The 21,806-nt window shown below is 42.1% G+C and overlaps 1 protein-coding gene across 5 annotated transcripts in view; it reads right to left on the reverse strand.

The window, feature by feature from the left end:
- The window catches only part of plppr2b (phospholipid phosphatase related 2b), a 46,457-nt gene that overhangs the window by 22,199 nt on the left and 2,452 nt on the right, over positions 1-21,806 (reverse strand). For 2 of the 5 annotated variants that reach the window (XM_044029103.1, XM_044029105.1), the window contains exons 2-3: positions 16,568-16,678; positions 1,754-1,942 (exon numbers count right to left, since the gene is read on the reverse strand). In XM_044029103.1, the coding sequence (XP_043885038.1) occupies positions 1,754-1,942; positions 16,568-16,678 (300 nt within the window). Of the gene's footprint in view, positions 1-1,753; positions 1,943-16,567; positions 16,679-19,123; positions 19,214-20,437; positions 20,633-21,806 lie in introns of those variants that run through there. The other 3 variants (XM_044029107.1, XM_044029104.1, XM_044029106.1) reach the window with 3 other exon arrangements.

The following is a 21,806-nucleotide window of genomic DNA, read 5'->3' on the forward strand; positions in this document are numbered from 1 at the left end:
TGCAGGGTGGAGTGGGTGGAGACGAGTGTCAGGCCTGATGTGTGCCAGAGGGACAGCAGTCAGAGTGAAAGGAAAAGTCTACAAAACGGTAGAGAGACCTGCTATGATGTTTGACGTGGAGACAGTGGCACTGTCTAAAAGACAGGAGGCAGAGCGGAGGATGCTCAGGTTTTTATTGGGAGTGAAGTATCTGACTGAGAAGAACACAATAACACATCATAATCATTTGTATCTTGAACATGTTGAGGATGTGCATTGCGTTGCATTGAGATGCAAAACAGGATATTCCTCATGAGAGGTTTGATTCTGGGTTCAGCACACACACCCCAATGGTAGTTATATAACATGTATACAGTAGGAGCTTATAGGCCAGTCCTGGACTTTGTTTGACGAAGAGCAGAGATGTTTCCTTATTTAGACAAAGGCACCGAAGAGCAGACTGGACAGCAGCGCCGTCAAATCATTTTGTGTGCATCGTATATTTACGAACATAAGGAAGTGTAGAATAAGTTGACCTAACTTGTTTTTCAGCAACGGTGGCTCCAGAGTAAGGAAGGACCATCTTTGGTCCTCAAGGTGGACTCTGTGCTGAAGCTAAAATACCAAAAAAGGGCAATGTGATGTATAGGATGATGATGTCAGATAACCTTTAAAATGAAGGTTTAGGGTGACGAAGGGCAGAGTGTTCTAGGATTCGGCTAAAACTCTCTCAAACTGCAGTGCTTGAACTGATGCTGGCTTGTAACAATAAAGTTCTCTTTCTGCACGATCATCTCACCACCTGTTGTTATTTAAAGAAGAAAAGGCCCGGTAAACAAAAGGGCCGAATGGTTTGGAAATAAAGAATTAGTCATTAACTGACTATTCCTAACTTAACTTTCGGTTATGTTTAAGATTTTTTTAGGTTGTCCAATGAATGGAAGTCCTAAGGAGAATGGCAGCGTAAGCCTGTGTGTGTTCATGCACGAATTGCCCTAATGTTTGGCTCAGAGGCATCCATGTTGTAGTGCCACTTAACTGTAGGACATCAAAGAGACAAGAGGCCCTGGAGGACAAGACAGGCCGTCATACTGACAGAGCTTTCATGAGGATGTAAGGCTACGTTACATTATTAATCACATCCCATCCCACTGTACTGACAAGAAAGTACAGTGACCGCGATGGCAATTCAAATATATTCTGCGCTAATAACAATTATTGATCTAGTGCTAGTGAAGATGTATAAGTTATTACAATGAATGGCACAGCAGATGAATATTATGAGTGATTCAATGCATAAAAGTGCAATTTACCAAGAATCCATGACCTACAAATTCTGTATAGATGTTTAATTATTAAAAGACACATTAATATGCATTTTTATGACTGCCTGTTGAGAATAATGAGACTGTGTCGCTTCTCATGCACAAAGAAGGAAAGCCACTCTTATGTGGCGTTGTGCAGCGTTTTACTGGCGTGCAGTCTCGAAACAAGGACAGACCCTCTGTTCACTGTAGCTACCTCAGACTGCTCTGTGGAGGACAAATATAGTGCTCGTTGCCATGGTTATAACGGTGAACGCATCCACAAAAACAGATCAGTGAGACCACGAGGGTGCACACCTACACACACACACACACACACCTCTCTCTCCCGTCTTTCAGTCCACAACCACCACGTGTACATGAGGAGGAATAACATGCGTGTGTGCGTGTGTGCGTGTGATGTCCACCTGTGGAAGTTTTTTTTCTTTTTAGAAGTTAAACACACTCACCGTCACAGTGGGGATTGCAGTGACGAGAGAGTAGACGAGGACGGGCGGTGCTTTGCTGTTGTCCTCCGGTCCTGGGTACGGCTTGGAGTAAGCTTTGTCGAAACAGAAGAAGCCCTGGATGTGCACGGGGAACGTGTCCGTGTATTCAAAGTAGTACGCCAAAAGAACAGTCCCTGCCATGATCACCAGCTGGAAATAAAACATATTGGTTCCAGCTTTAGGATTGGTTCCACAGGAGAGTGGAAGAGTTGGCAAAGAAAAGACAGCCGTGAAGAAAAAAGAGAGGAAAGAAAATCGGCACAGAGCAAAATGATGGATGCTTCCGTAATGTGTAAAATGAGTCAAGTGTGCATGGAGAGATAGTGAGGGGAGAGGATAAGAGGGAGGGAGGGAGGCAGAGATAGAGACGGAGGGAGACAAATGGGGAGAGAGACACGTAGAGTGAGGGGAAGAGAGCAGAGAGAGAGAGATGGCAAGTGGGAGAGAGAGAGAGAGAGAGAGACAGATCCCTTCAGCAGTGTCAGTATGAAGAGTGGGAGGGTAAAGAAACAAACCGATCAAAGAAAATAATGCTGTGGGGAGGAAAAGAAGAAGAACAAGGGTGTGTGAGAGAGAGAGAGAGAGAGAGAGTGGGGGGTATGAGACACAGATGGGGTGAAAAAGGGCAGAGTGGTGAAGAACAGAAGCAGAAGAGAGAGAGCATACGACATGAAGACTTATACACATTTTTATTTATTTACACCCTCTGTGTGACCCTCTGCACAAAGCAAACGCTGTTTTCTTTCATTTAAATCACTCGCTCTAGACATTGACGACAACATTAAAACCTTCATTTAAAAATGAAATAATAATTGTCTGAGCGATAGAGAGCGAATGGAGGAAGGTGCTGGAATCCTTAACATGGAAAACATCCGAAATGTATTCTGCACAGATGTGACAGATGCACACTTACTAATTATTCATTCATACTCCAATAAACAGCACAGTAACTCGGCAAGTCAGCTATTCTCTGCAGAAAATCACTACACCAGCAGCAGCAGCAGGCGTCTACATTTGCAACTGCAAACAAGAAACTAGAGGATTGAGTCTGGGTTGGTTTTTTTTTACACCAGTGAAACAAATGCAAATTGCATCTGGCTTTTGATGGTGCTCATTTATATTGTGTTGGATTTGTCTTAAAGGTCAGGAACTGCCGAGTATAATAAGAATGCACTGGAAAGACAATAAAACTTATAACTAACTTGCTAATTAATAATTGATTATTACTTTTGACTGTGAACTGATTTGGTCTCCTGCTTTACACGTTTTCAGCTTTATTACAAACTGGAGCCCAAACAGGGGGGGGAGGAGTGTATGTGACCTAATTCATTGCATTATCATTGCATTACATGCTCCACTCTACTGTCACATCACTTCTGTGAGTTTCCCTTTCTGCTCTCCTTCATGGATGATGATTCCCTACAGGAGTGGCAAAATCAAATTTTTGGCATGCGCGTGCCCATGGCAACGCACAAACAACATCTACTTGAAACTGTTTGAAGTCTTCGCACCGAGGTTCCCCAATGAGGAAGAAGGAGGGACAGTGTTACCCTGAGGCCCTTATCAGCAAAAATATGATGGACACAAAACACACACACACACATCACACATTGGCAAATCAACACACCAAACACCCCCAGCTTGTAGTTTATATATAGTCCAATCATATCAAGCAGCTTGTTCATCCATGTTTGCTTCCATCCATATGAGCTCTGTGTTTCACTGAGTGGGTGTGTGAGTGTGCTGTGTGTGTGTGTTTGACGATGTCTGCAGGCATGTGGATGCATTCCCATGTCTGAGGAGGAACTCTGACACAGGCACACAGTGCCCAGCGTTTCTCTCCATCATCCACTCCTCTTCTTCTCGCTGAGCTACTGTACAGACGGCTTGAGGGAGGGAGGTGTAGAAAGGTGGGAGGAAGAGAGCGAGGGCGGTCCGCAAACACCCCGTCAAAGTTTGAACCAACATTTGAAGACAGCCGCAAAAGAAAAAAACCCTCCCTGGGAGTCTGTGCATGTCGTCTGAGTTAAAACTGTCTGTGCTGCTTTACCGTCACTGACCGTGACTGACCCAACAATCACATGTACGGAATAATACAAGAGAAGATGTAAGCGACAGTTTATATTCTCGTATTGTCTTCATAAGGGGACAAAAGTGGGGCATGATTATTACTTATTTTTGTGCCAGCGTCTCTCAGATTCATTAATGGTTGATTCACATTCTACATTCTGTCGGACGTTTGGATGATAATTGGAAGAATGTTTATGTGACGTGTGTGATGACATGACGTAAAGTTGTGAAAACGCTTTTAAATTGTAAATAATAGAAAAAGAACCAGTGATCAGAGTCATGCGCGTTTTCATTGAGGCAAACAGACAACGCGTTCTCGCCCCCCGTTTAAAAGTCACAACCCATTTGTCTCAATATTCATAAAGGTCAAAGCAACTTCAGGTTGATGCTTTCTAATTCATGCAGAGAAGCGTCCTGCACAAGTCACCTTGAAACAGTCATTTGCATAAAAAATGATCGCACGCGCATTGAGCGTGAAGCTAATGATAAACGTGTGCACTATGGAAGGTCGGGAGAGGCTGACACTTTTGTGTATCTTGTTTACTCGTCACATGGCAGTTTCCTTATTCGTGAGTGATAAAGTGCACACGCTGCACATTAACTTCTGCTCTTCTTGATATGTTGTCAATCTGTCTTCATTTTTAGTCATTTATTCATTTTATCATCTTGTGCCAGGTCAATAATTCACTCAACAATGGTTCTTTGCAGATCTTTAGAGTGCAGCCGCTGAACTTAATCGTTTTTTTTAGCCTATAGAAATCATTTTCAAATAATTCCACTCTCACCTACGGTTAATGTAGCGTGTCCAATTGACCTAATTTACCTAAGAAAACCCACACACACAGGGAGAACATGCAAACTAATTGTAGTCAATCTCTATCTCTATGTTGTCAGTATGTGCCAAGACAATATGGATGATCAGACAATTTGCAAATAAAGATTATTGTATTTCTGAAAAGCCTACTGGAGTCTTTGGCTTCTAAATTACATTTAATAAACTCTTGAAACTCCTACTCACACATGTCTGCTCTGAACAATAACACAGCATTATTACGGTCTTATACTTGCTGCACGTTGCACACAATCTGTACACCATTTGAGGTTTAAATATAGTATAATAGTAAAGATCAAAGCACAGGTATAGTATAATAGCTGTTTTCTTTCAATCAGTTTAAAAGATTTGATCCGGCAACTCAATCTCTGGGCTCACTTCACTGAAAGGGATGATTACGAATCCCAAACTGACTTATAGCTACAAACAGAATCTCTTCAAATAAATTTAGCCCCAAATCAAACCAGGTCTCACACAATGAGGCAGATTTATTCAGATGATGACTCTTTTCTGGCTGACCCAGTAAACTAACAAGACTTATCAGGCCATGTAATTAAGGCTTAATGCTCACACCTCTGCACTTCAAAGGAGGGAACAGCGAGGAAAATCAAAGAGACTAATAATAATACGGCTGACGTGACAGCAACAGAGGAAAGTCTCCCACCCTTAAAAGCCTTTTAACCAGAAAGGAGAGAAATATAATTTGTTTCAGTAAATGATGGTGAAGAAAAGTGTGGGTGAAAATAAGCGTGGACATTCCTGATGTCTCTTCAGGGCCAAACTGTGAGCTTGCACTGTGCATTAGTGATCCGCGTCTTATCCTCGGCCTGTGTGAAGTGGCCAGATGGCACAAAAAGTCGACTGATAAAGTCAAACATGTTTACAAAGGGTGAGAATGTGAGGACGGAGGCTGGTGTGTGACAGCGCCCTGCTGAGAGGGAATGAATGTCATGCTGCTCAGGATAAACTGCAGTCATGCTGCTTCATGTTGCTCCCAGAATGTCTGGAGTGCCTTTGAATGAGAACCACCTGTAGTATGAATGAGTCCAATGAGCATAAAGAGAGCTGAGAGATTCCATATAGGCTCACGTGGACGGGACACTCGGTGTCATACTGGGGTGAGGGCCGAACATGTCAGCGAGATATGTTACAAAAAGCAATAAAAATTTAAATTTCTTGAAAATGTGCTATTTTCCAACCTATTCCTGGATTTCTCTGATAGGTGAAATTCAAGACTCACGACTTGCACTAGCCACAAGACTTCCGCTCCAAATCAGTATGAAATGAGGCTGGCGCACCTCTGCTCCTTTTTTTCTTCTGTAATTTGGGTTCTTCTCTGTGAATTTACATAAACACTGTATTTGATTAGACACATTGAACATTTCATAGCAGCTAAAATCCCGTCTCTCTGATTTTCAGCACATGATTAACGCACACAAACACACACAGCTTTGTGCAGCTATTCGTCTTGGAACACCTTCATCCCCAGCTTAACCCTTAGTGCTCACGCGGCACGGCTCTATGCCGCAGGTGCACCCTTGGTAAATTGCCTTGGGAATGATTAGAAATGATTATTTTCATAATCGATTCATCTGTCGATCATTTTCTCGATTAATCGTTTGGTCATTAAAATATCAGAAAACCTTAAAGAATGACGATCGGTGTTCGTCAAACCTGGAAATGATGATGTTCTCAAATGTCTTGTTTTGTCCACAAACCAAAATGATTCACTTTTGATTTCCACAATGATTTCTTTGTTATCCAGAGCAAAGAAATGAAGAAAATACTCACATTTAAGAAGCTTAAACAATCGGGAATCTAGTTTTGATCATGAAAAAAGTTTTAAAAAATGTATCGATTATCGAAATAGTTGTCGATTAATTTAGTAATCGATTAATAATCGATTAATAATCAATTAATCGATTGTTTCAGCTCTAGGAATAATACACAACTCATTATATGGACATCCTGGGTGTGTGTTTTTTATAGGTCTTTAAAAAATGTGTGTTGTTGAGTGCTGCTCTGTAAAATGCTGGGTTCTAAGGGGTTAATGGACAACCTTAACCTAACCATAGTTCAAATCTTAGCCCTCCACTTAATCAGTTCCCAAGAAATGAGGTTCTGGCTCATTAGGAACAGGTTTTGGTCTTCATGGGGTCTACTGGTTCTGGAAAGGCCAGTGTTTATACCAGAAAAGGTGCTAAAGAAAGTCCTTAAATCACATGTAAATGCTATTCATTGATCAATATGGATAACAAGCATGAATGGGCTTGACTGCCATCTGGTGTCACTGCATTGTATTACAACACACGCTGCGAGACAAGTGGAAGACAGACGAGCAGACTGATCGAAAGCAGTGGACAAGCCAGGAGGGAAGACTCTTAAAGAGAGGACGGGGAGAAGCAGCAGAGGGAAAGTGGATAAAACGGTTAATGAGACATTAGTATATCAGAGATTACGTCAGGGCAAAGCCAAGTGTGCCACTGGGAAATAAAAAACAAAGCGAGAGAGAGAGAGAGAGAGAGACGGGCAGCAGAGGATAGCGAGAACAACAGGGCAGAGGAGGTGAAAGAGAGTAAATGAGGATATATGAGAGGGTGGAGAGGAGAGAAAGGTAAAGTATAAAGCAGGAACAAACAGGCGTAGCATCCTCTGTTTCATCCTCTGCCTCCCTCTTTTGTATTATTACTGGTTCTAGTTTATATCCAAGCCTTGTTCATCTCATATCCATCAATGCCCCCCCCCTTCCTCCCAATATCTGTCAAAAAAATCTTCCCTGAATCATTTTACCCTCACGTTCTCTGTCAGCCTTTTTTTTTTTTTTTGCTGAATTGTTTTTATGCCTCTCAGTCATCATCGCTGTCACATCTCTTTATCTGCTCTCACACACACACACACGCACGTGCACACGCACACGCACACGCCCTCTGTATCTACAGGATCTGCTTCACTCCCTGACTCCATACACTCACTTTTCATTTCTCGTCAGTACACGGGCGGCGTCGCTCTCCGTGCCAGTGGACATATACATATCCATGAATAGCGTATTTAAATGTTTGCATCTATGCACCAAAGAACAATCACATAATTCCACAAAATCCCCTCCCTCCTCCTCCGCATCGTACAAATCTGGAACAACAAAAGCAGATGCAGGCACACATACACATGTTCCCTGAAAACAAACCCTACACAATGCATTTAAAAGCTCTCTCTATACTGTATACTATATAACAAGTAGGGTTGCAAAGGGGCGGCATATTTACAGACACTTTCAATGGGAAATTTGGGAATTAATGAGAATTTACTGGAAATTTGGGATCATTTTAACCCTTTAACACCGAGCGTAGCACTTTGCATGACCTTAATTACAAGACGGTTTGTGCTATCAGAAAGATTCTGAAGGTTTCTGACAGCTGAGAAGTTGCATGTCAAAGCCAACATGTGGTTATTACGGTCATTTCACTCGCGCTGTTGCAAGAAGCCGGCAAATCAGCGGGAAACGGTTGGAAAAAACGCCTGTACATAGTTTCCATATTTTTTCCTGTTTTTGGACATTGAGACAGATTTCTTTTTATTTCAAATTTGTTTTATACGGATCAAACTTTAAATATAACCCAAAATCTAGTGTTCATGTGTGTTTAAGTTGCTAATACACTATTTTAACATGTAGTAAATTATTTTCCAAAAGTTATTTTGGAAAAATGGGCACAAACACTCATGTCACAGGACATTTTCTGGCCCTTTTATGGTTAAAATAAGCAGAGGGTTAAGAAACAGACTCATACATAAATATAAACATTTTGTTTTGTCATAAACAGACAATTAAAAAAACATGACGCAGACGTATTTGTAAGAAGAACTTTATGAATGCTTAATTCTTTCATTGAACAGCAATTCTTTCACTGAACAACAAAAACATGAATATTTCTTGCAGCCTAACCCAAAACAGTCCCATCAACAGCATTTCTCTCAAAGCTTCTCTAGCCTGGTTTCTGCATATTTAATAGAAATAAATATTTCTAATTTCTTTTACCATCAATATTTATGTTCCCAAACTTGATTCAAACTTACAAACCCTAAGAACAAGCATTATCATGTATTATTTCTTTTATCATGCTCACATATTGCCTGCACTTTTCCCAGAAATCAGATAACTGCACTTGACGCACGCATGATTAAAGACAAAAAAAAACAAACCCGTCCAGAATCTTAAATACATGATAGTCTTCAAAAGTCTCAAAATGATTTCACTGCCCAGATCAAACAGGAATGGTATGGAGACAGACTCGGGAGATCAGAGGACGACTGGGATGTTATTTTGCTGGAGGGTGACAATGTATCTGGAAGAACATATCAGATATCATAAAACACTTTGTGATACAGAAACTGGAATGCATCCACCGCGGTCGTCAGAGACCGCATGAATGTTGGAGGACGGGGGGGAGACGTAGAAAAATATTTGGAGGAGAAATTGATTTCTTTTGTTAAACTAGAAATGAGCAAATCCTGGACAAAGCCATCATGCAGAGGTGATAGATTCATGAGGACAAATGGATTGAAAGTGTCGACAAAACACACACCGAATGAAGACATTTTCCTGATGTGAATACAATCTGAACAGCCTGTAAAATAATGACAAATACACTGCACACTCTGTGGGATGTAGTCCACTCGTTGTGTGAGTATAAAGCTAGATTCAGTGGTATATATGCGGCACATACCACTGCGTCCTTTGTCTTTCTTTAAAAAACACTAAATAAAAGAAAGAAATTGCAGTGGCATAGGAATAATTTAATTTTCTGTGAATCATTTCCAATTTCATAATTGGTATCCTGATCGCATGGCGTAAGCCTCCTCTGTAACACACAGTTACAGTTGTCCTGTAGTGGAATTTATATTTCTGTTTATGATCACATAACGTGGCCTCAGCACTGGATTCACTGATGAGATATATGAACATACATTAACAGGTTCTCTCTCTCCTCTATCCTTCGCTCCCTCCCTCCTTGAAAGTGATGAAGTTAAGTCAAGCAGCCACTTAACAAGTGTATCAAACATCCACCAAGTGAGCTGAGACATCCCAGAGCAGCAGACGGGTGCTATTCCTGCAGAGATAATGAGTTTAATATTGAATGAATAATGTAAGAATGTGAGTCTTTGTACATAATGTGCATGTGTACTGTGTTCATGACAGGACAAACAAATATTGTAGTCCAATTATTCTTCTAACTAAGCAGAGAAAGCTCATTAATGAAGTAATCAATACAGTGATTTGTTCAGAGACATGATGAAAACTAAATTACTGTCTATATCATAAGAGATGGAGCGGCAACAAAGGGCCCGTGAAGGGAAGTTAAATCAAGCTTATTATCGAGATCATTATGTTCAGTGATCAAGATTTAACTGAACATAACACATTAAATGTTTTAAAGCAAAGCACCAATGGAAAAACTGTTAATAATAGTTGAGTTGGAGCATCTTGGTCTTGGCACAAGCAAAACGGTTTGGAACAAAACATATTTGGAAAAGAGCAAACACACAACAATCGTGTTGCTCGGAAGTATGCACTGAGGCAGTGTCAAACCCAGCGGGGAACCTGAGTGAAGTAAGCACATGCAGAGAGCTGTAGGGAACCGGTACATTTAGAATGCTATTCAAGACTGGAGACCCATAATGCTGTGCTGCTGCTGCTGCTGCTGCCTTCAAACACAAACCAAAACCAGTCAAACAGTCCAGAGGCTCTGTGTGTGTGTGTGTGTGTGTGTGCACATATGCTGTCAACAAGCAAGGTAATTCATTCATTCATTCAACTTCCACCGCTTTATCCTCCACAAGAGGGTTGCGGGGGCCCTGTGATGGACAGGTCACCAGTCCATCACAGGGCCACATAGAGACAAACAACAATCCACTCTCACACTCACACCGACAGTCAATTTAGAGTGTCCAATGTACCTAATCCCCAAATCTGCATGATTTGGACTGTGGGAGGAACCCGGAGAACCCAGAGAACAACCCACACACACACAGTTCTTCAGCAGTCTTTTGAAATCTTGCCACTGCCCGCCCCTGTGCTGTGCTGTGCTGTGCTGTGCTGTGCTGGCTGGTCTTTCTTGAAGTGTTAGGATTAGAATTGGGCTTAGTTGTGATGGTTAAGGTTAGGGTAAGGGGCTAGGGAATGCATATGCGTATTGTGTCCTTGATGTCATGGCAACAGTTCCTGTGGCTTTGATGACTTTAATGGCTTTGATGAAGTCAGTGGCTGGAGCTCATGTATACGTTTGCTGTGACTTGCAAGTACGGGGGCCAACTGCTGTGAATCTGCAGTAAAACAAGGGCTTCAGGAGAGGCAGAGACAGGTTTTATTACATCAGTTGGCAATGGATTCATCTCTAGTCAATGATGAGTTTGTCCCACTCACAGAAACAAGTGGATATGTAGTGCAGAAATTCCTGGGCCATGGAGCATTTGGAAATGTGTACCTGTGCATGAGGTCAGACACAGAGGAGGTTGTGGCTGTGAAGGTTATAATAGAAGAAGACAGTGAGGAGGCTGAAGATGAGGTGGGAAACCTTGAGAAAATAAGGGCGCTTGACCCTGACAAAAACTGCCTGGTCAGGTTTAACAGGCACCTTAAACTCCAAGGAAATGTCTTTCTGGAGTTTGAAAAACTGGACATGACTGTCCTTGAATTTCTTGAGCGCTCTGGCAGGCCATTGAATCTCTCTGAGATACAGATGGTCACGCAGCAGATGCTGGTGGCCCTGACTGCTCTAAAGAGCATTAAAATGGTGCACGGCGACATCAAGACAGACAACATCATGTTAATCGACCATCAGCTCCAGCCGTGTAAAGTGAAGCTAATTGACTTTGGTGTGGCTCAAGATGTGTCCGACCTGAACACTGGTGATATCTTACAGCTCCTTCCACACAGGGCCCCTGAAGTCTTGCTGGGCCTTCCACTGAGTGAGGCTGTAGACATGTGGGCCCTTGGCTCTGTCATCGCTTCCCTTTACATCAGCGGGGAGCTGTATTCAGGAGTCTGTGAACTGGCTAAATTGGACGATATCGTGCAACTGCATGATCAGCTTGATGATCAACTGCTCAATAGTGGACTTCACACCGTGGACTATTTTTATAAAGACACAGACTCAGTGTGGCAACTGAAAACAGAGTGCTGCTGTCCAACAGGGGACGCCGCAGCCAGCTTCATAACCAGTGACAGGATCGGGTTCCACCGGTTGTTGAGGGACGTGTCATCGAGACCCTTTAGCAGTCTGGATGACCTTGTGATGGCTCGCCCAGGTACTGCTGGATGTGAGGACACACGGGTCTTCATAAGCCTCATTAAACAAATGCTGCAAGTGGATCCGAGGCAAAGAATCACCCCCGGTGAAGCTCTGATGCATCCATTTTTTACAATCCAACACTTTCCTAGTGATTCCATTAACAAGTCACCGGCCACTAACGCTGCTGCCGACAATAATGATAAAACCGCCCACAGCTCGCTGACATGCAGTGACAACAGAGCACCTGAAAAAGCTGGCTCAGACGACCCCAAAAGCATTTTTTTTTCAGGAGGATTCACAGATTCATCTCATGGCTGTTGAAAGAAGGAGGCACCAGAGAAGCAGCTGTGATAACATACCACCATGGATGCTGGATGTTTCATTAGATCATTAGGAAACGATTGCTTTCAGCAATAAGACACAATAGCAGACAGGGCTGAGTATTGCAGCGGGGAAAAAAAAGTTTGAGATTGCAATACAGCCTACTGCGATACTCGTAGGAGGCGCAATATTTGTAAAGCCAAAATGTGTCAGAATATCATTTTAGATGAATTATTGTCTTGATCTATACACATCTTATTCTACAGACTGAAGAGAACACTGACGGAATAGTAGGACAAACACAGGACTGTGTTTTACCAGTCACTGAAGTGTACGGGTAAGTCACACTAAATACTTTTAGTGTGACAATTTAACCTGTAGAAGCGTTTTTTTGTTGTTTTTTTTACTTCTGACAAAATGTTTATTTTAATACATGTTTTCCTGTAATGTCTGGATATGATCCAATGAAATAACTGATAAATAGTTATACTGTGTGATTATTATAGCATAGCTAACGCAACAAATCTAATGGTGGCCTGAGATTTTTGCACAGTACAGTACATCATTAATCATGTATAAGGTACAGTTATCTTAAAAAATTAATGACACAGAAACTGGGGAAATGAGCATTTTACACTGCCTGTTAAGCAAAGAAAGGAACACAATTCAAACAAACACCTGGAAGACAGGAAGATTTAAAAAAAAATCTGTTTTGGGATCATTTGAATCAGATAGTTGTGTGTAAAAAATCTCAGTTTATCAGCAGTTTACTAAATACTTGAATTAAATCACCTTTCTTCCTCTATTGATATGTAGTTTGAACCTAAGCATAAATGATTTGAGTTGCCTTCAAAGATGTTTGAGTTAACATGAACAGGTGTAACTAATACAGTGACTGATGAGTGTATTTGTATATGAAATGTTTTAGCTTTATATCAAAATATTTAAAAGATTCATGTTATCTTTACAAGGCATGGGTGAAGGGTGGATCAGTGTTTACCCCAGACTTGATCTCTCTCTGTTGAAGTGACTACATTTTTTATTAAAAGTCTCCTTACATTATCAAGTTGTATTTGTCAATACATTACTCCGAGATCGGTTCGTAATCGAACCGTAGTTCGCTTGCTCGGAAAGTCCGGTTCTTTTGGGGAGGTGTGAATGCACAACCGAACTCTGATGTGCATCAAAGAAAAAAACATGGGTCTGGTTTCGCTTTCCAGTGAACCAAATGCAGGAAGCGGACTACAACGCAGGGCATTGTGGGTAAACGCAACCAAAACAACGTGCGTGTCGAACGATAGTCTTTGTTGCAGCGTATATGACCTAAAAAGAATGATTATTTTACTTTAAACCAATGTGTCGGCTATTGTGAAGACATAAAAATCAACATACTTCCAGATAGAGCCTTCTCAAAAATGTGAATATAAACAATCTATATATTAGATTGTACTGATCGCAGAGACTCTGATCTCACACACACACACACATTAGGGCATCTGCAGGGGAGAAACAACACCTCAGAGTACCATCAGACACAGCACAGGCCACAGACCTGAGATACTATGTGGTCTGACGCTCAGCAGTCTTTATTTTACAGAGCTCACTGGATCACAGGAGAATGCAGCTAACGAAGCATGGGGAAGGAATGAAAAGAGGAAGATAGCAACGATTGGGCACAAAGGCTCAGTGCCATGAATTAGTAGCTACAGAGCATCCACGCCAACAATTAACCATATGATTAAGACATCCTACTGTGGTTACAGCTGACTGCACACCACTATTCACGGCCACTACTATTACTCCTCGACTATTGATGTTGGTTGTACGCTCAGTGCGATCCACTCAAAGAGTCTTAATGTAGTCAGTTGCAGTACTTTGTAAGTCAGCTCCAGAACAGATTTTCACAGTAGGACAGCCTAGCCTGGATCACAGCGACTCGTGCCCCCTCCTCACACCCGCCAGTGTCTAAAGAGAGTCAGGAATAAGCTGTATCAAAATGACTTTTTAAAGAGTGTCCTTTGAAGTGGTGCCTCTGTTAGGCCCCAGCCCAGTCTCTTGTGTGGCTCACAGCGTGATGGCAGCGATCGCGGCAGTGTGGCGTGAAAACAAGACAGAGGAACAAGGGCAGAGAGAGAACGAGAGAGGAGGGAGAGAAAGACTTATCTGCCTTCCATTATGTTGTTTTCGTCCCACGCTGCTCAAAATTAAATTGCATGAAATCATTCTCACATTTTACTCTAGTGTTGAGAAGAAAGCGACAGCTACAATAGACAGAGGGGAAGAAACATGGAAAGGGAGAGGCAGACAGTCGTCAGAGCAGAGATGGCAGAGTCTTTACATTAAAAAAAAAGAAGAAACAGTGGGACTCAGGCAAAGGGCCGTGGTCATACGGATGAAGATGAAACGGAGCAAGCGACAGACGTCGAGAAACAAAAGATTTCGATTTTGAGGCAAACGACAGATAAAAATCGCATGATAACAAGAGGGAAAAAAAAACCACTGGCTTTTTGAACTGAACAGAAACGGGTAATGATGCTAATGAAAGAGAAACGGAGGGGGTGCCCTCCGGGGGGAAGCTACGTCACAGTAAGCTGCTCCATAATGCACGCTGCAAAGGAAAGGGATTTAAAAATACCCTTCATTAACGTAAACTGCAAAACACACAGATTCATTCAGGTGCGTACACGGTAATTAAAGTCAAATCATGATTCTCATCATCACCACCTCTGATTCTGCTCGAACAAATAAAAACAAAAGGGCATAATCCCCGAGGGAACGTGGCGGCTCAGGTGACAAATGGAGAGGAACCACTCTTCCTTAGGCTTAACTGTGTTTATGGGACTCTTTGAATAAAAAAGGTGAAAAGGATACAAGAGGATTCTAGTGTGAGAAAAGATGTTGGTGACCTTTAAGAAAGTGTGATGGTGGCGAGGAGAACGGAGGACGTTTGAGTGGGAGGAGAAGCGTGAAGCTTTCCGAGTAAAGGAGGAATAATGGAGAGATTCATGTTGCAAAAGATATAATGACATGAGGTAATACGTGCTGGAGAGGAGTGATGTGGAGGATCTGTATGAGAAAAAGTGACTGGGCAGCCCCACAAGAGACCGTCAAAGAGAATACTGGGACATGGGAGGAGCACCGCTGTCAGATATGAGCCTAGAGATGTAATACTAGACACGCAATGAAAAATTACAACATCGGATCATCGTTATAAATCCTCAGGAAGATGTCAGGAAGAATTAGGCAATAAATACCTAAGCACAATGGGAAAAAAAATACAACTTGACCATTGTTTAAACCTTCAAGGATCATGGGATATTTGAGGAATAAGGAAAAGCAGCTGTAAAAGTGATTGCATTGATTGAAAGCAGATTAGGATTCATGTGTCGCTTGTGGCAAAGAGCAGGTGAAAACACTACAGTCTGATCAGCTGTGAGTGACTGAAGACAGATAAGGAGGTGAGAGGCTACTGCAGCTGAGTTAAAGAAAGATGCTATTTTTTGCTTCACTCAAAACCCTTGGTCTGAGGACTGTTTGCACAGTTTCCACCGGTCTTCAGGTAATATTTATAACGCATATAAGATGACATCAAAAAAAGGTATCCATTACAGCTGCTTTGTTCCTGATGATCTGCAGGCTTGGAGCATGTTAGCGGTGTCACGGATTAATTGGGTTTCCATTCTTAATTAGGACAATTAATTAGGGAAAGTTGCTGAGGCCGTGTGCTCCACTGGGTCATTAAAGGATTACGGGGGAGAGAGGATTCGTAGGAAGACTAGAGGAGTAAATAAAGAAAAGAGATTTTCGGCCACAAGGTCACGCGGGAAGACCCTTTTTATGATGACTTCACCCTCCTGCTGAATGTTATTACTAAGTCATTTATGTACCGAGGGTAATAACTGCAATTGTGACAATTAAATCAGACCGATCACGTCTTTCGGGAGTGGGTGAATTGAGAAGCCCGCTAATTCACGCTGTTTCCCAAATGACACCCATTGTCGTTAATCTGCCATGAGAAATGTGAAATGATGGGAGAGAGAAGTGCGAGAGGAATGGAGGGAAAGACGAGGGAGGGACGTTCACGTGCAGGCGACCATAAAATGTGCTTTCATTTGTCCATCAGTTTGCTCTGCGTGAATTCTTACGGTCTTAGAAACTCTCCAACTTCCAAGAGTAAACAGCGAGGTCCATTCTCAAAAACTCCTTAAAATATGCGTCCAGGAGGTCAGATCATCTGAAAAACTGTTTATTTGTCCAAACACTCACCTCCACAAAGAGGAAGCAGGGCACGATGTAGGTGCTGGTCTTCTGTAGGCTTTGGTCCAGAGCAATGTCCCTCAGCGCCCTCCTCTGTGCTGATAGCCGGCGGTCAGTCATCTGTAGGGGGTCAAATGTCACACCTTCAGTCTACAGATGTGATAATAATACGTCTCTTTAGTGTAAAGCAGCTACTTTTGCTGACTCTGGGAGACCAAACTTGTTGAGTTTCAAATATTAAGAGAAAGATCTCCGCGAGTGCAAAACCTCTACCGAGACTCATCAGTGTCTGTGACCGAATCACCACTAAAATTGAATGATTTCCACCTTGTTATGGCCATAACTTGGCTGCAGGGAATTGGACCAAATCTGTTGTTTGCTTTTTGACTTTTTATGCTCACAAGTAAAAGCTCTGGTAGTACTTGGAGGAAAATGCTGTTCTACTGTTTATACCAGGGTATGTGAGCAAAGTGGAGGAAAGTGTGTAGAAAATGAAACAAATAACGATGAAAAGTACACTAGTGTATTACTCCACTGTTGGTGATAATGATGTCACTCAATATTTACTTGGTATAGAAAGTTTGTGAACCACTGGGCTCAGAGATAACGCACGGTTTGACCTATTGGAAAAAGGAGACATCGGCCTGGCACCTCTATTTATTCACTGTGTAAGTTTCAACTCGGAGACGACAATGAGTCAGTAACACAAGAGTGTAAGTCAGTAGTGGTTTATTTATCTGTCTGGCTCAGAGTGAATCTTACTGCGAATATTCCAAGGTCGGGAAAGAGTCAGAGCAAACTGTCTCTTTTCTTCTGTGTGTCTTTTGGAATTTGTTACCGGGTGAAAGGGACTTGCTTAAACGCGAGTAGACGACATTGATGACACTCTCGTCTCTCAGGTGATGGAGGAGGTCACACAGGTATGTGTCGCGTGACATTCATATGGGATGAAAAGAGCAAGCTGCTAGTAACATTCAAGATATCTTTAAACACGCAACTGTAGGAAAAAATAATGTTTTAATTGTTTTATAATTGAATTCATAGTTTAGAGATATCATTATCTTACAAAGTAGTAATTAAAATGCTGAAATGTAACATTCTGTATAAAGCTCTTTCAATACTTTGAATACTTTTCATACTTCTGGGATATTTTAGTGCCAATACTCAAAATGATTTGGTCACATATCAACACTTCTTTTGAAGAGATTTTTTTTTAATGTAATCTATGCATATTTTACTATACAGAGTATAATATTTTGATGTCCTGTGGTAATGTTACATCACATTTCAAATCTATTACACACCGAATATTAAAAATGATTAAACTCTGTAAAATTACACAGCAAACCAATCACAATCACATTTATCAGAAGAATGTAAATGGAATATTTATAACACTGTCACCACACATTTAAAACTGAACATTTAAAACAGAATTCCCCAGTCAGCTTTTCTGCCTAACAGAGAAATATCAGTAGTTTGGCGTGTGGATGTTTCTCAGTGTCACTTGTGTTAATCAAACCCTGACAGTGAACAAAAGAAAAAGATCTTCAGTCATGTGAGGACAATTTACACCTGTTGAGTTCCAAATGTGTTCTTCTAAACCAATTAAAAAACATTCACCGGCGCCGATAGCCCCGAGCTTTACAGTGTCACTTTTTTTTAACAATCGTGTCTGACCACAAAGACAGTCATCTTCTAATACTCCGATAAGACTAGCATTTCTTATTATCCCACAAAGACACACACACACCAAACAAACAAACTCACCCACATGCAAAGATGTCCACAAAGATGTGTTCTGCATAATACATCAAAAAACACACACACACACACACACACACACACACAGCCTAGTAGAGGGAGGTAATTTAAAGAATCGGGAGGAAATGAGGTTGAAAGGAGGAGAAGTAGAGTGGAAACAGAGGAGTGATGATCAAAAACAAAAGCCTGACAGAAGGAGATAAGAGAGGCAAAGTCATGATGCAGACACTCAGAGACTCTTCAGAAGTAAAGAGGGAGGGGAGAAAGGCAGCAGACTCAGCAGTGAGAATTAATAGTGAGTGGGGAAAACAGCGAGAAGTTGAGGGGAAAACAGAGTCAGTGCCAAAAGTAAGGATGGGCAAAATCAGGAAGAGGATGGTGAGAACATTTCTGAGGACCTGCATCAGTGAATTACAGAGTGCACATGCAAATGGCAGTACTTATACTTTAAATAAATAAAGTCAGCCTCTGCTTCTTTAATTTCCTCAAAGGGCATTCAAAAGCAAAGCCTCTTTGAATCAAACGGCAAATGCGATCTTTGAAAAAAGCGATGCTATCAATCATATGACGCTAAAGCCCTCACCACTCTTTCGTGAATTAGAATTTTATTCATTCAAATTGCGAGTGTTTTTTTTCCCTCACTGATATTGAACTTATTCCCCTCATCCCCGCGACAATTATCTCGCCGACTTTATGGCCGAGGGTGAATCTCTGCTGCCTTGTCAGCCCCTCCCCCCCCCCATAATCGATGATTGTTATGGATGAGAGAGGACGTCCATATCTTCATATTACATTGATTACCTATAAAACAATAACCGATTCTGCCATATTCCAAGGACCGTTTCTTGTACAGCTAAAGGGATGGAATCCTCTGAGTCACACAACATGGGGGAAATGTTAAATGATTAATTCCTGTTGACAAAAGCAAAAAAAAAAACAAAACACCATCTTGTGAAGAAATTGTATACAAAGTTCTTTGCATTTAAAGAGAGCATTAAAACCTGAGTACCCTTAGATCTCTCATCTGGAAAAGTTTAATCCAAGAGGAGAGTGTAATTCCAAAGATTACTAAGGTGAAAAAGTGTTGAGATCCTTTTTAAAAATATGTCTACAATGTGTGATGCGTTCTACACACCGAGGGGGTTTTGCACAGCTGCAGACTAATAGTCAACACACGATAAAGACAAAATGACCCCAGTTGCTTTCACAGTGTCCGCAAACTTGAATTATCTGGCAATGAGGCCCCTTTTAGGCGATTTCTGTTGCACATCAAAGATTTATCATCACCACCGTCTATTTATAGTTTTACATTAGACAAATGGGCAAAAGGTCGGGGAACTTCTTTTGCAAATCAAAGCCACAATGTTTTCACAAGTCGAATGTGTGTTTTTTCCATCGAAGCACTCTGAAATGTTTAAGTGTGTTAATTATTCATACTGTGGTTCATATAAATGCTTTTTCTTCCCATATTGTCCATATTTGTCACCCAAAACACACACAGATAGTGAGGGCTGTCTCATACAGTTTGTGTGTCTTCTTTTATGTCCCCGTCGTCTTAAGCTGTGAAAAGCTATCAGGCACCAAGGCTGGTGTGACTGATTGTCTCTTATGTTGCTGTCCATGTTGTTCAGTATGATGTGCATCACCCAAAAGCTCGCACTAGCACCACAGCAAACAAAGGACACACTCACTATCTGGAACAGACACCACGGACACATGCGCGCACACACCCGCACACACAAAGAAGCAGACACATGATTTTCTGATGTTAGATCAATGTCTGATGAATATTCCAATATTTATTGCATGTCAGGTCCAACAAGTGATGCCACACAGTTGATGCGTGTGTGCGTGCGTGTGCGTGTGCACGCGTGCGTGTGTGTGTGTGTGTGTGACAGAGGGAGAGAAACAGGGTGAATTCCTGCTGTGCTGCACCTCTGGTTCAATAATGTGGGTCATAGAGATGTACATTCATACTCCCTTACAGTACATATTCTCTCTATGTCTCTGTCTCACACACACACACACACACACACGTGCACAATCTTTGAGATCTTTCGCCAAAGAATCAGAAGAAAAATAACAGGATAGTATCTGACATGAGGAAAAACTCACCTTAAATCTTTGTATGTTGTAAGCAGTGCAGCTGCACAGTGACCAGCGTCTCTTGTCTCTAGGAGGATTTACTCCTGCAGTGTACTCCCATTCTGTGGGTTTTACTGTGGTCACAGCTTTACTTCTCTCTCTTTTTTTTCTCCTCTTCTCCTCATCTATTTCAAAGCAAAACCACCTCTCACTTCCTCCACGCCGTCACCCAGAAATCCTCTGCGCTGAGTGTGAATAGAGAGAGCGAAAGAGAGCTTGCATGCTCCCGAGCACCCCCCACAGTCTCCAGCCAGCCCGGTCTATATCTGTCTGTACTCTGCCGCTAGGTCGCCGAGCTGAATATGATGATCTTCAATAGCACTTCAAGGCTAATTAGTCAAGTGAGGGGGATCTACGGGCTTTGGTGAGCGAAGCTGCTCAGTGCATTTGCAAGTGAATATGAGGAGAGGAAGAGGAGGAGGAGGAGGAGAGAGAGAGAGAGCTGTGAGCATGGGTGTGAGGGTGAGTGTAAGAAAAAGAGGGAAAGGCAAAGAGGAGGAGGAAGAAAACACAGAGGGTGAGAAGAGGGAATAAGAAAATGAAACAGCAGGAGCAGCGATTGAAAGCAGAAGAGAGTGAGATAGAGAGCAGGAGAGAGAGAGAGCGAGTAGGAGGGAATCAATGTGTGTCAGAGACTGAGGCAACACACTGGCTAATGTGGCAGATGCTGCACACTTTTGTACCCCAGGAAAAGGCTTTGATACTGGCATCCGTGGGCTCTGTGAGTGTGAGTCCACAGGTGTATGCATGTCTGTGTGTGAGTGAGTGAGTGTGTGAGTGTGTGAGTGTGTGTGTGTGTGTCAAAGCAAAAAGTCCCAACTCATCTGAAGGTATAGTGTTTTGTCTTTGTGTACCGGGCTCAGGTGAGCTGGGACTACAGCGCAGGACAGTAGACAGTATGTTAATGATGCACTGTCAAGAGCAAAAGTGGGACGCATCCCATACGTGGCCCTATGTGGGTCAGAGGCCCTCAGGTGCAAGCTCACCGCATAGCTTTTGGCTGTGTGTGTGTGTGTAGGTGCACACAGCTGTGTAATGGCATAAGTTTTCTTTAAACAAATGCTCTTCCTCCCTCAGGGCAAACACAGGGACAGTGTGTGTGTGTGTGTGTGTGTGTGTGTGTGTGTTCCTCTGTGCATGTATAGACATGTGAGTGTGGTCATGGGTTGTTTTGACAGGCCGCAGTGGCACCAGTGGACTGCTGGACACAGTGAAATTCCCCAAAGGCTCTGCCACACAGGTCTGTGTTTGCTGTGGACTGCAGCCAGCGGGTATTATTGACCTTTAAGCCAGTTGAAAGTATGAAAGGATCAATTCCACGTACATGTTGTTTATCAAG

Source organism: Solea senegalensis, linkage group LG6, assembly GCF_019176455.1.
Source record: "Solea senegalensis isolate Sse05_10M linkage group LG6, IFAPA_SoseM_1, whole genome shotgun sequence".
Classification (NCBI taxonomy): domain Eukaryota; kingdom Metazoa; phylum Chordata; class Actinopteri; order Pleuronectiformes; family Soleidae; genus Solea; species Solea senegalensis.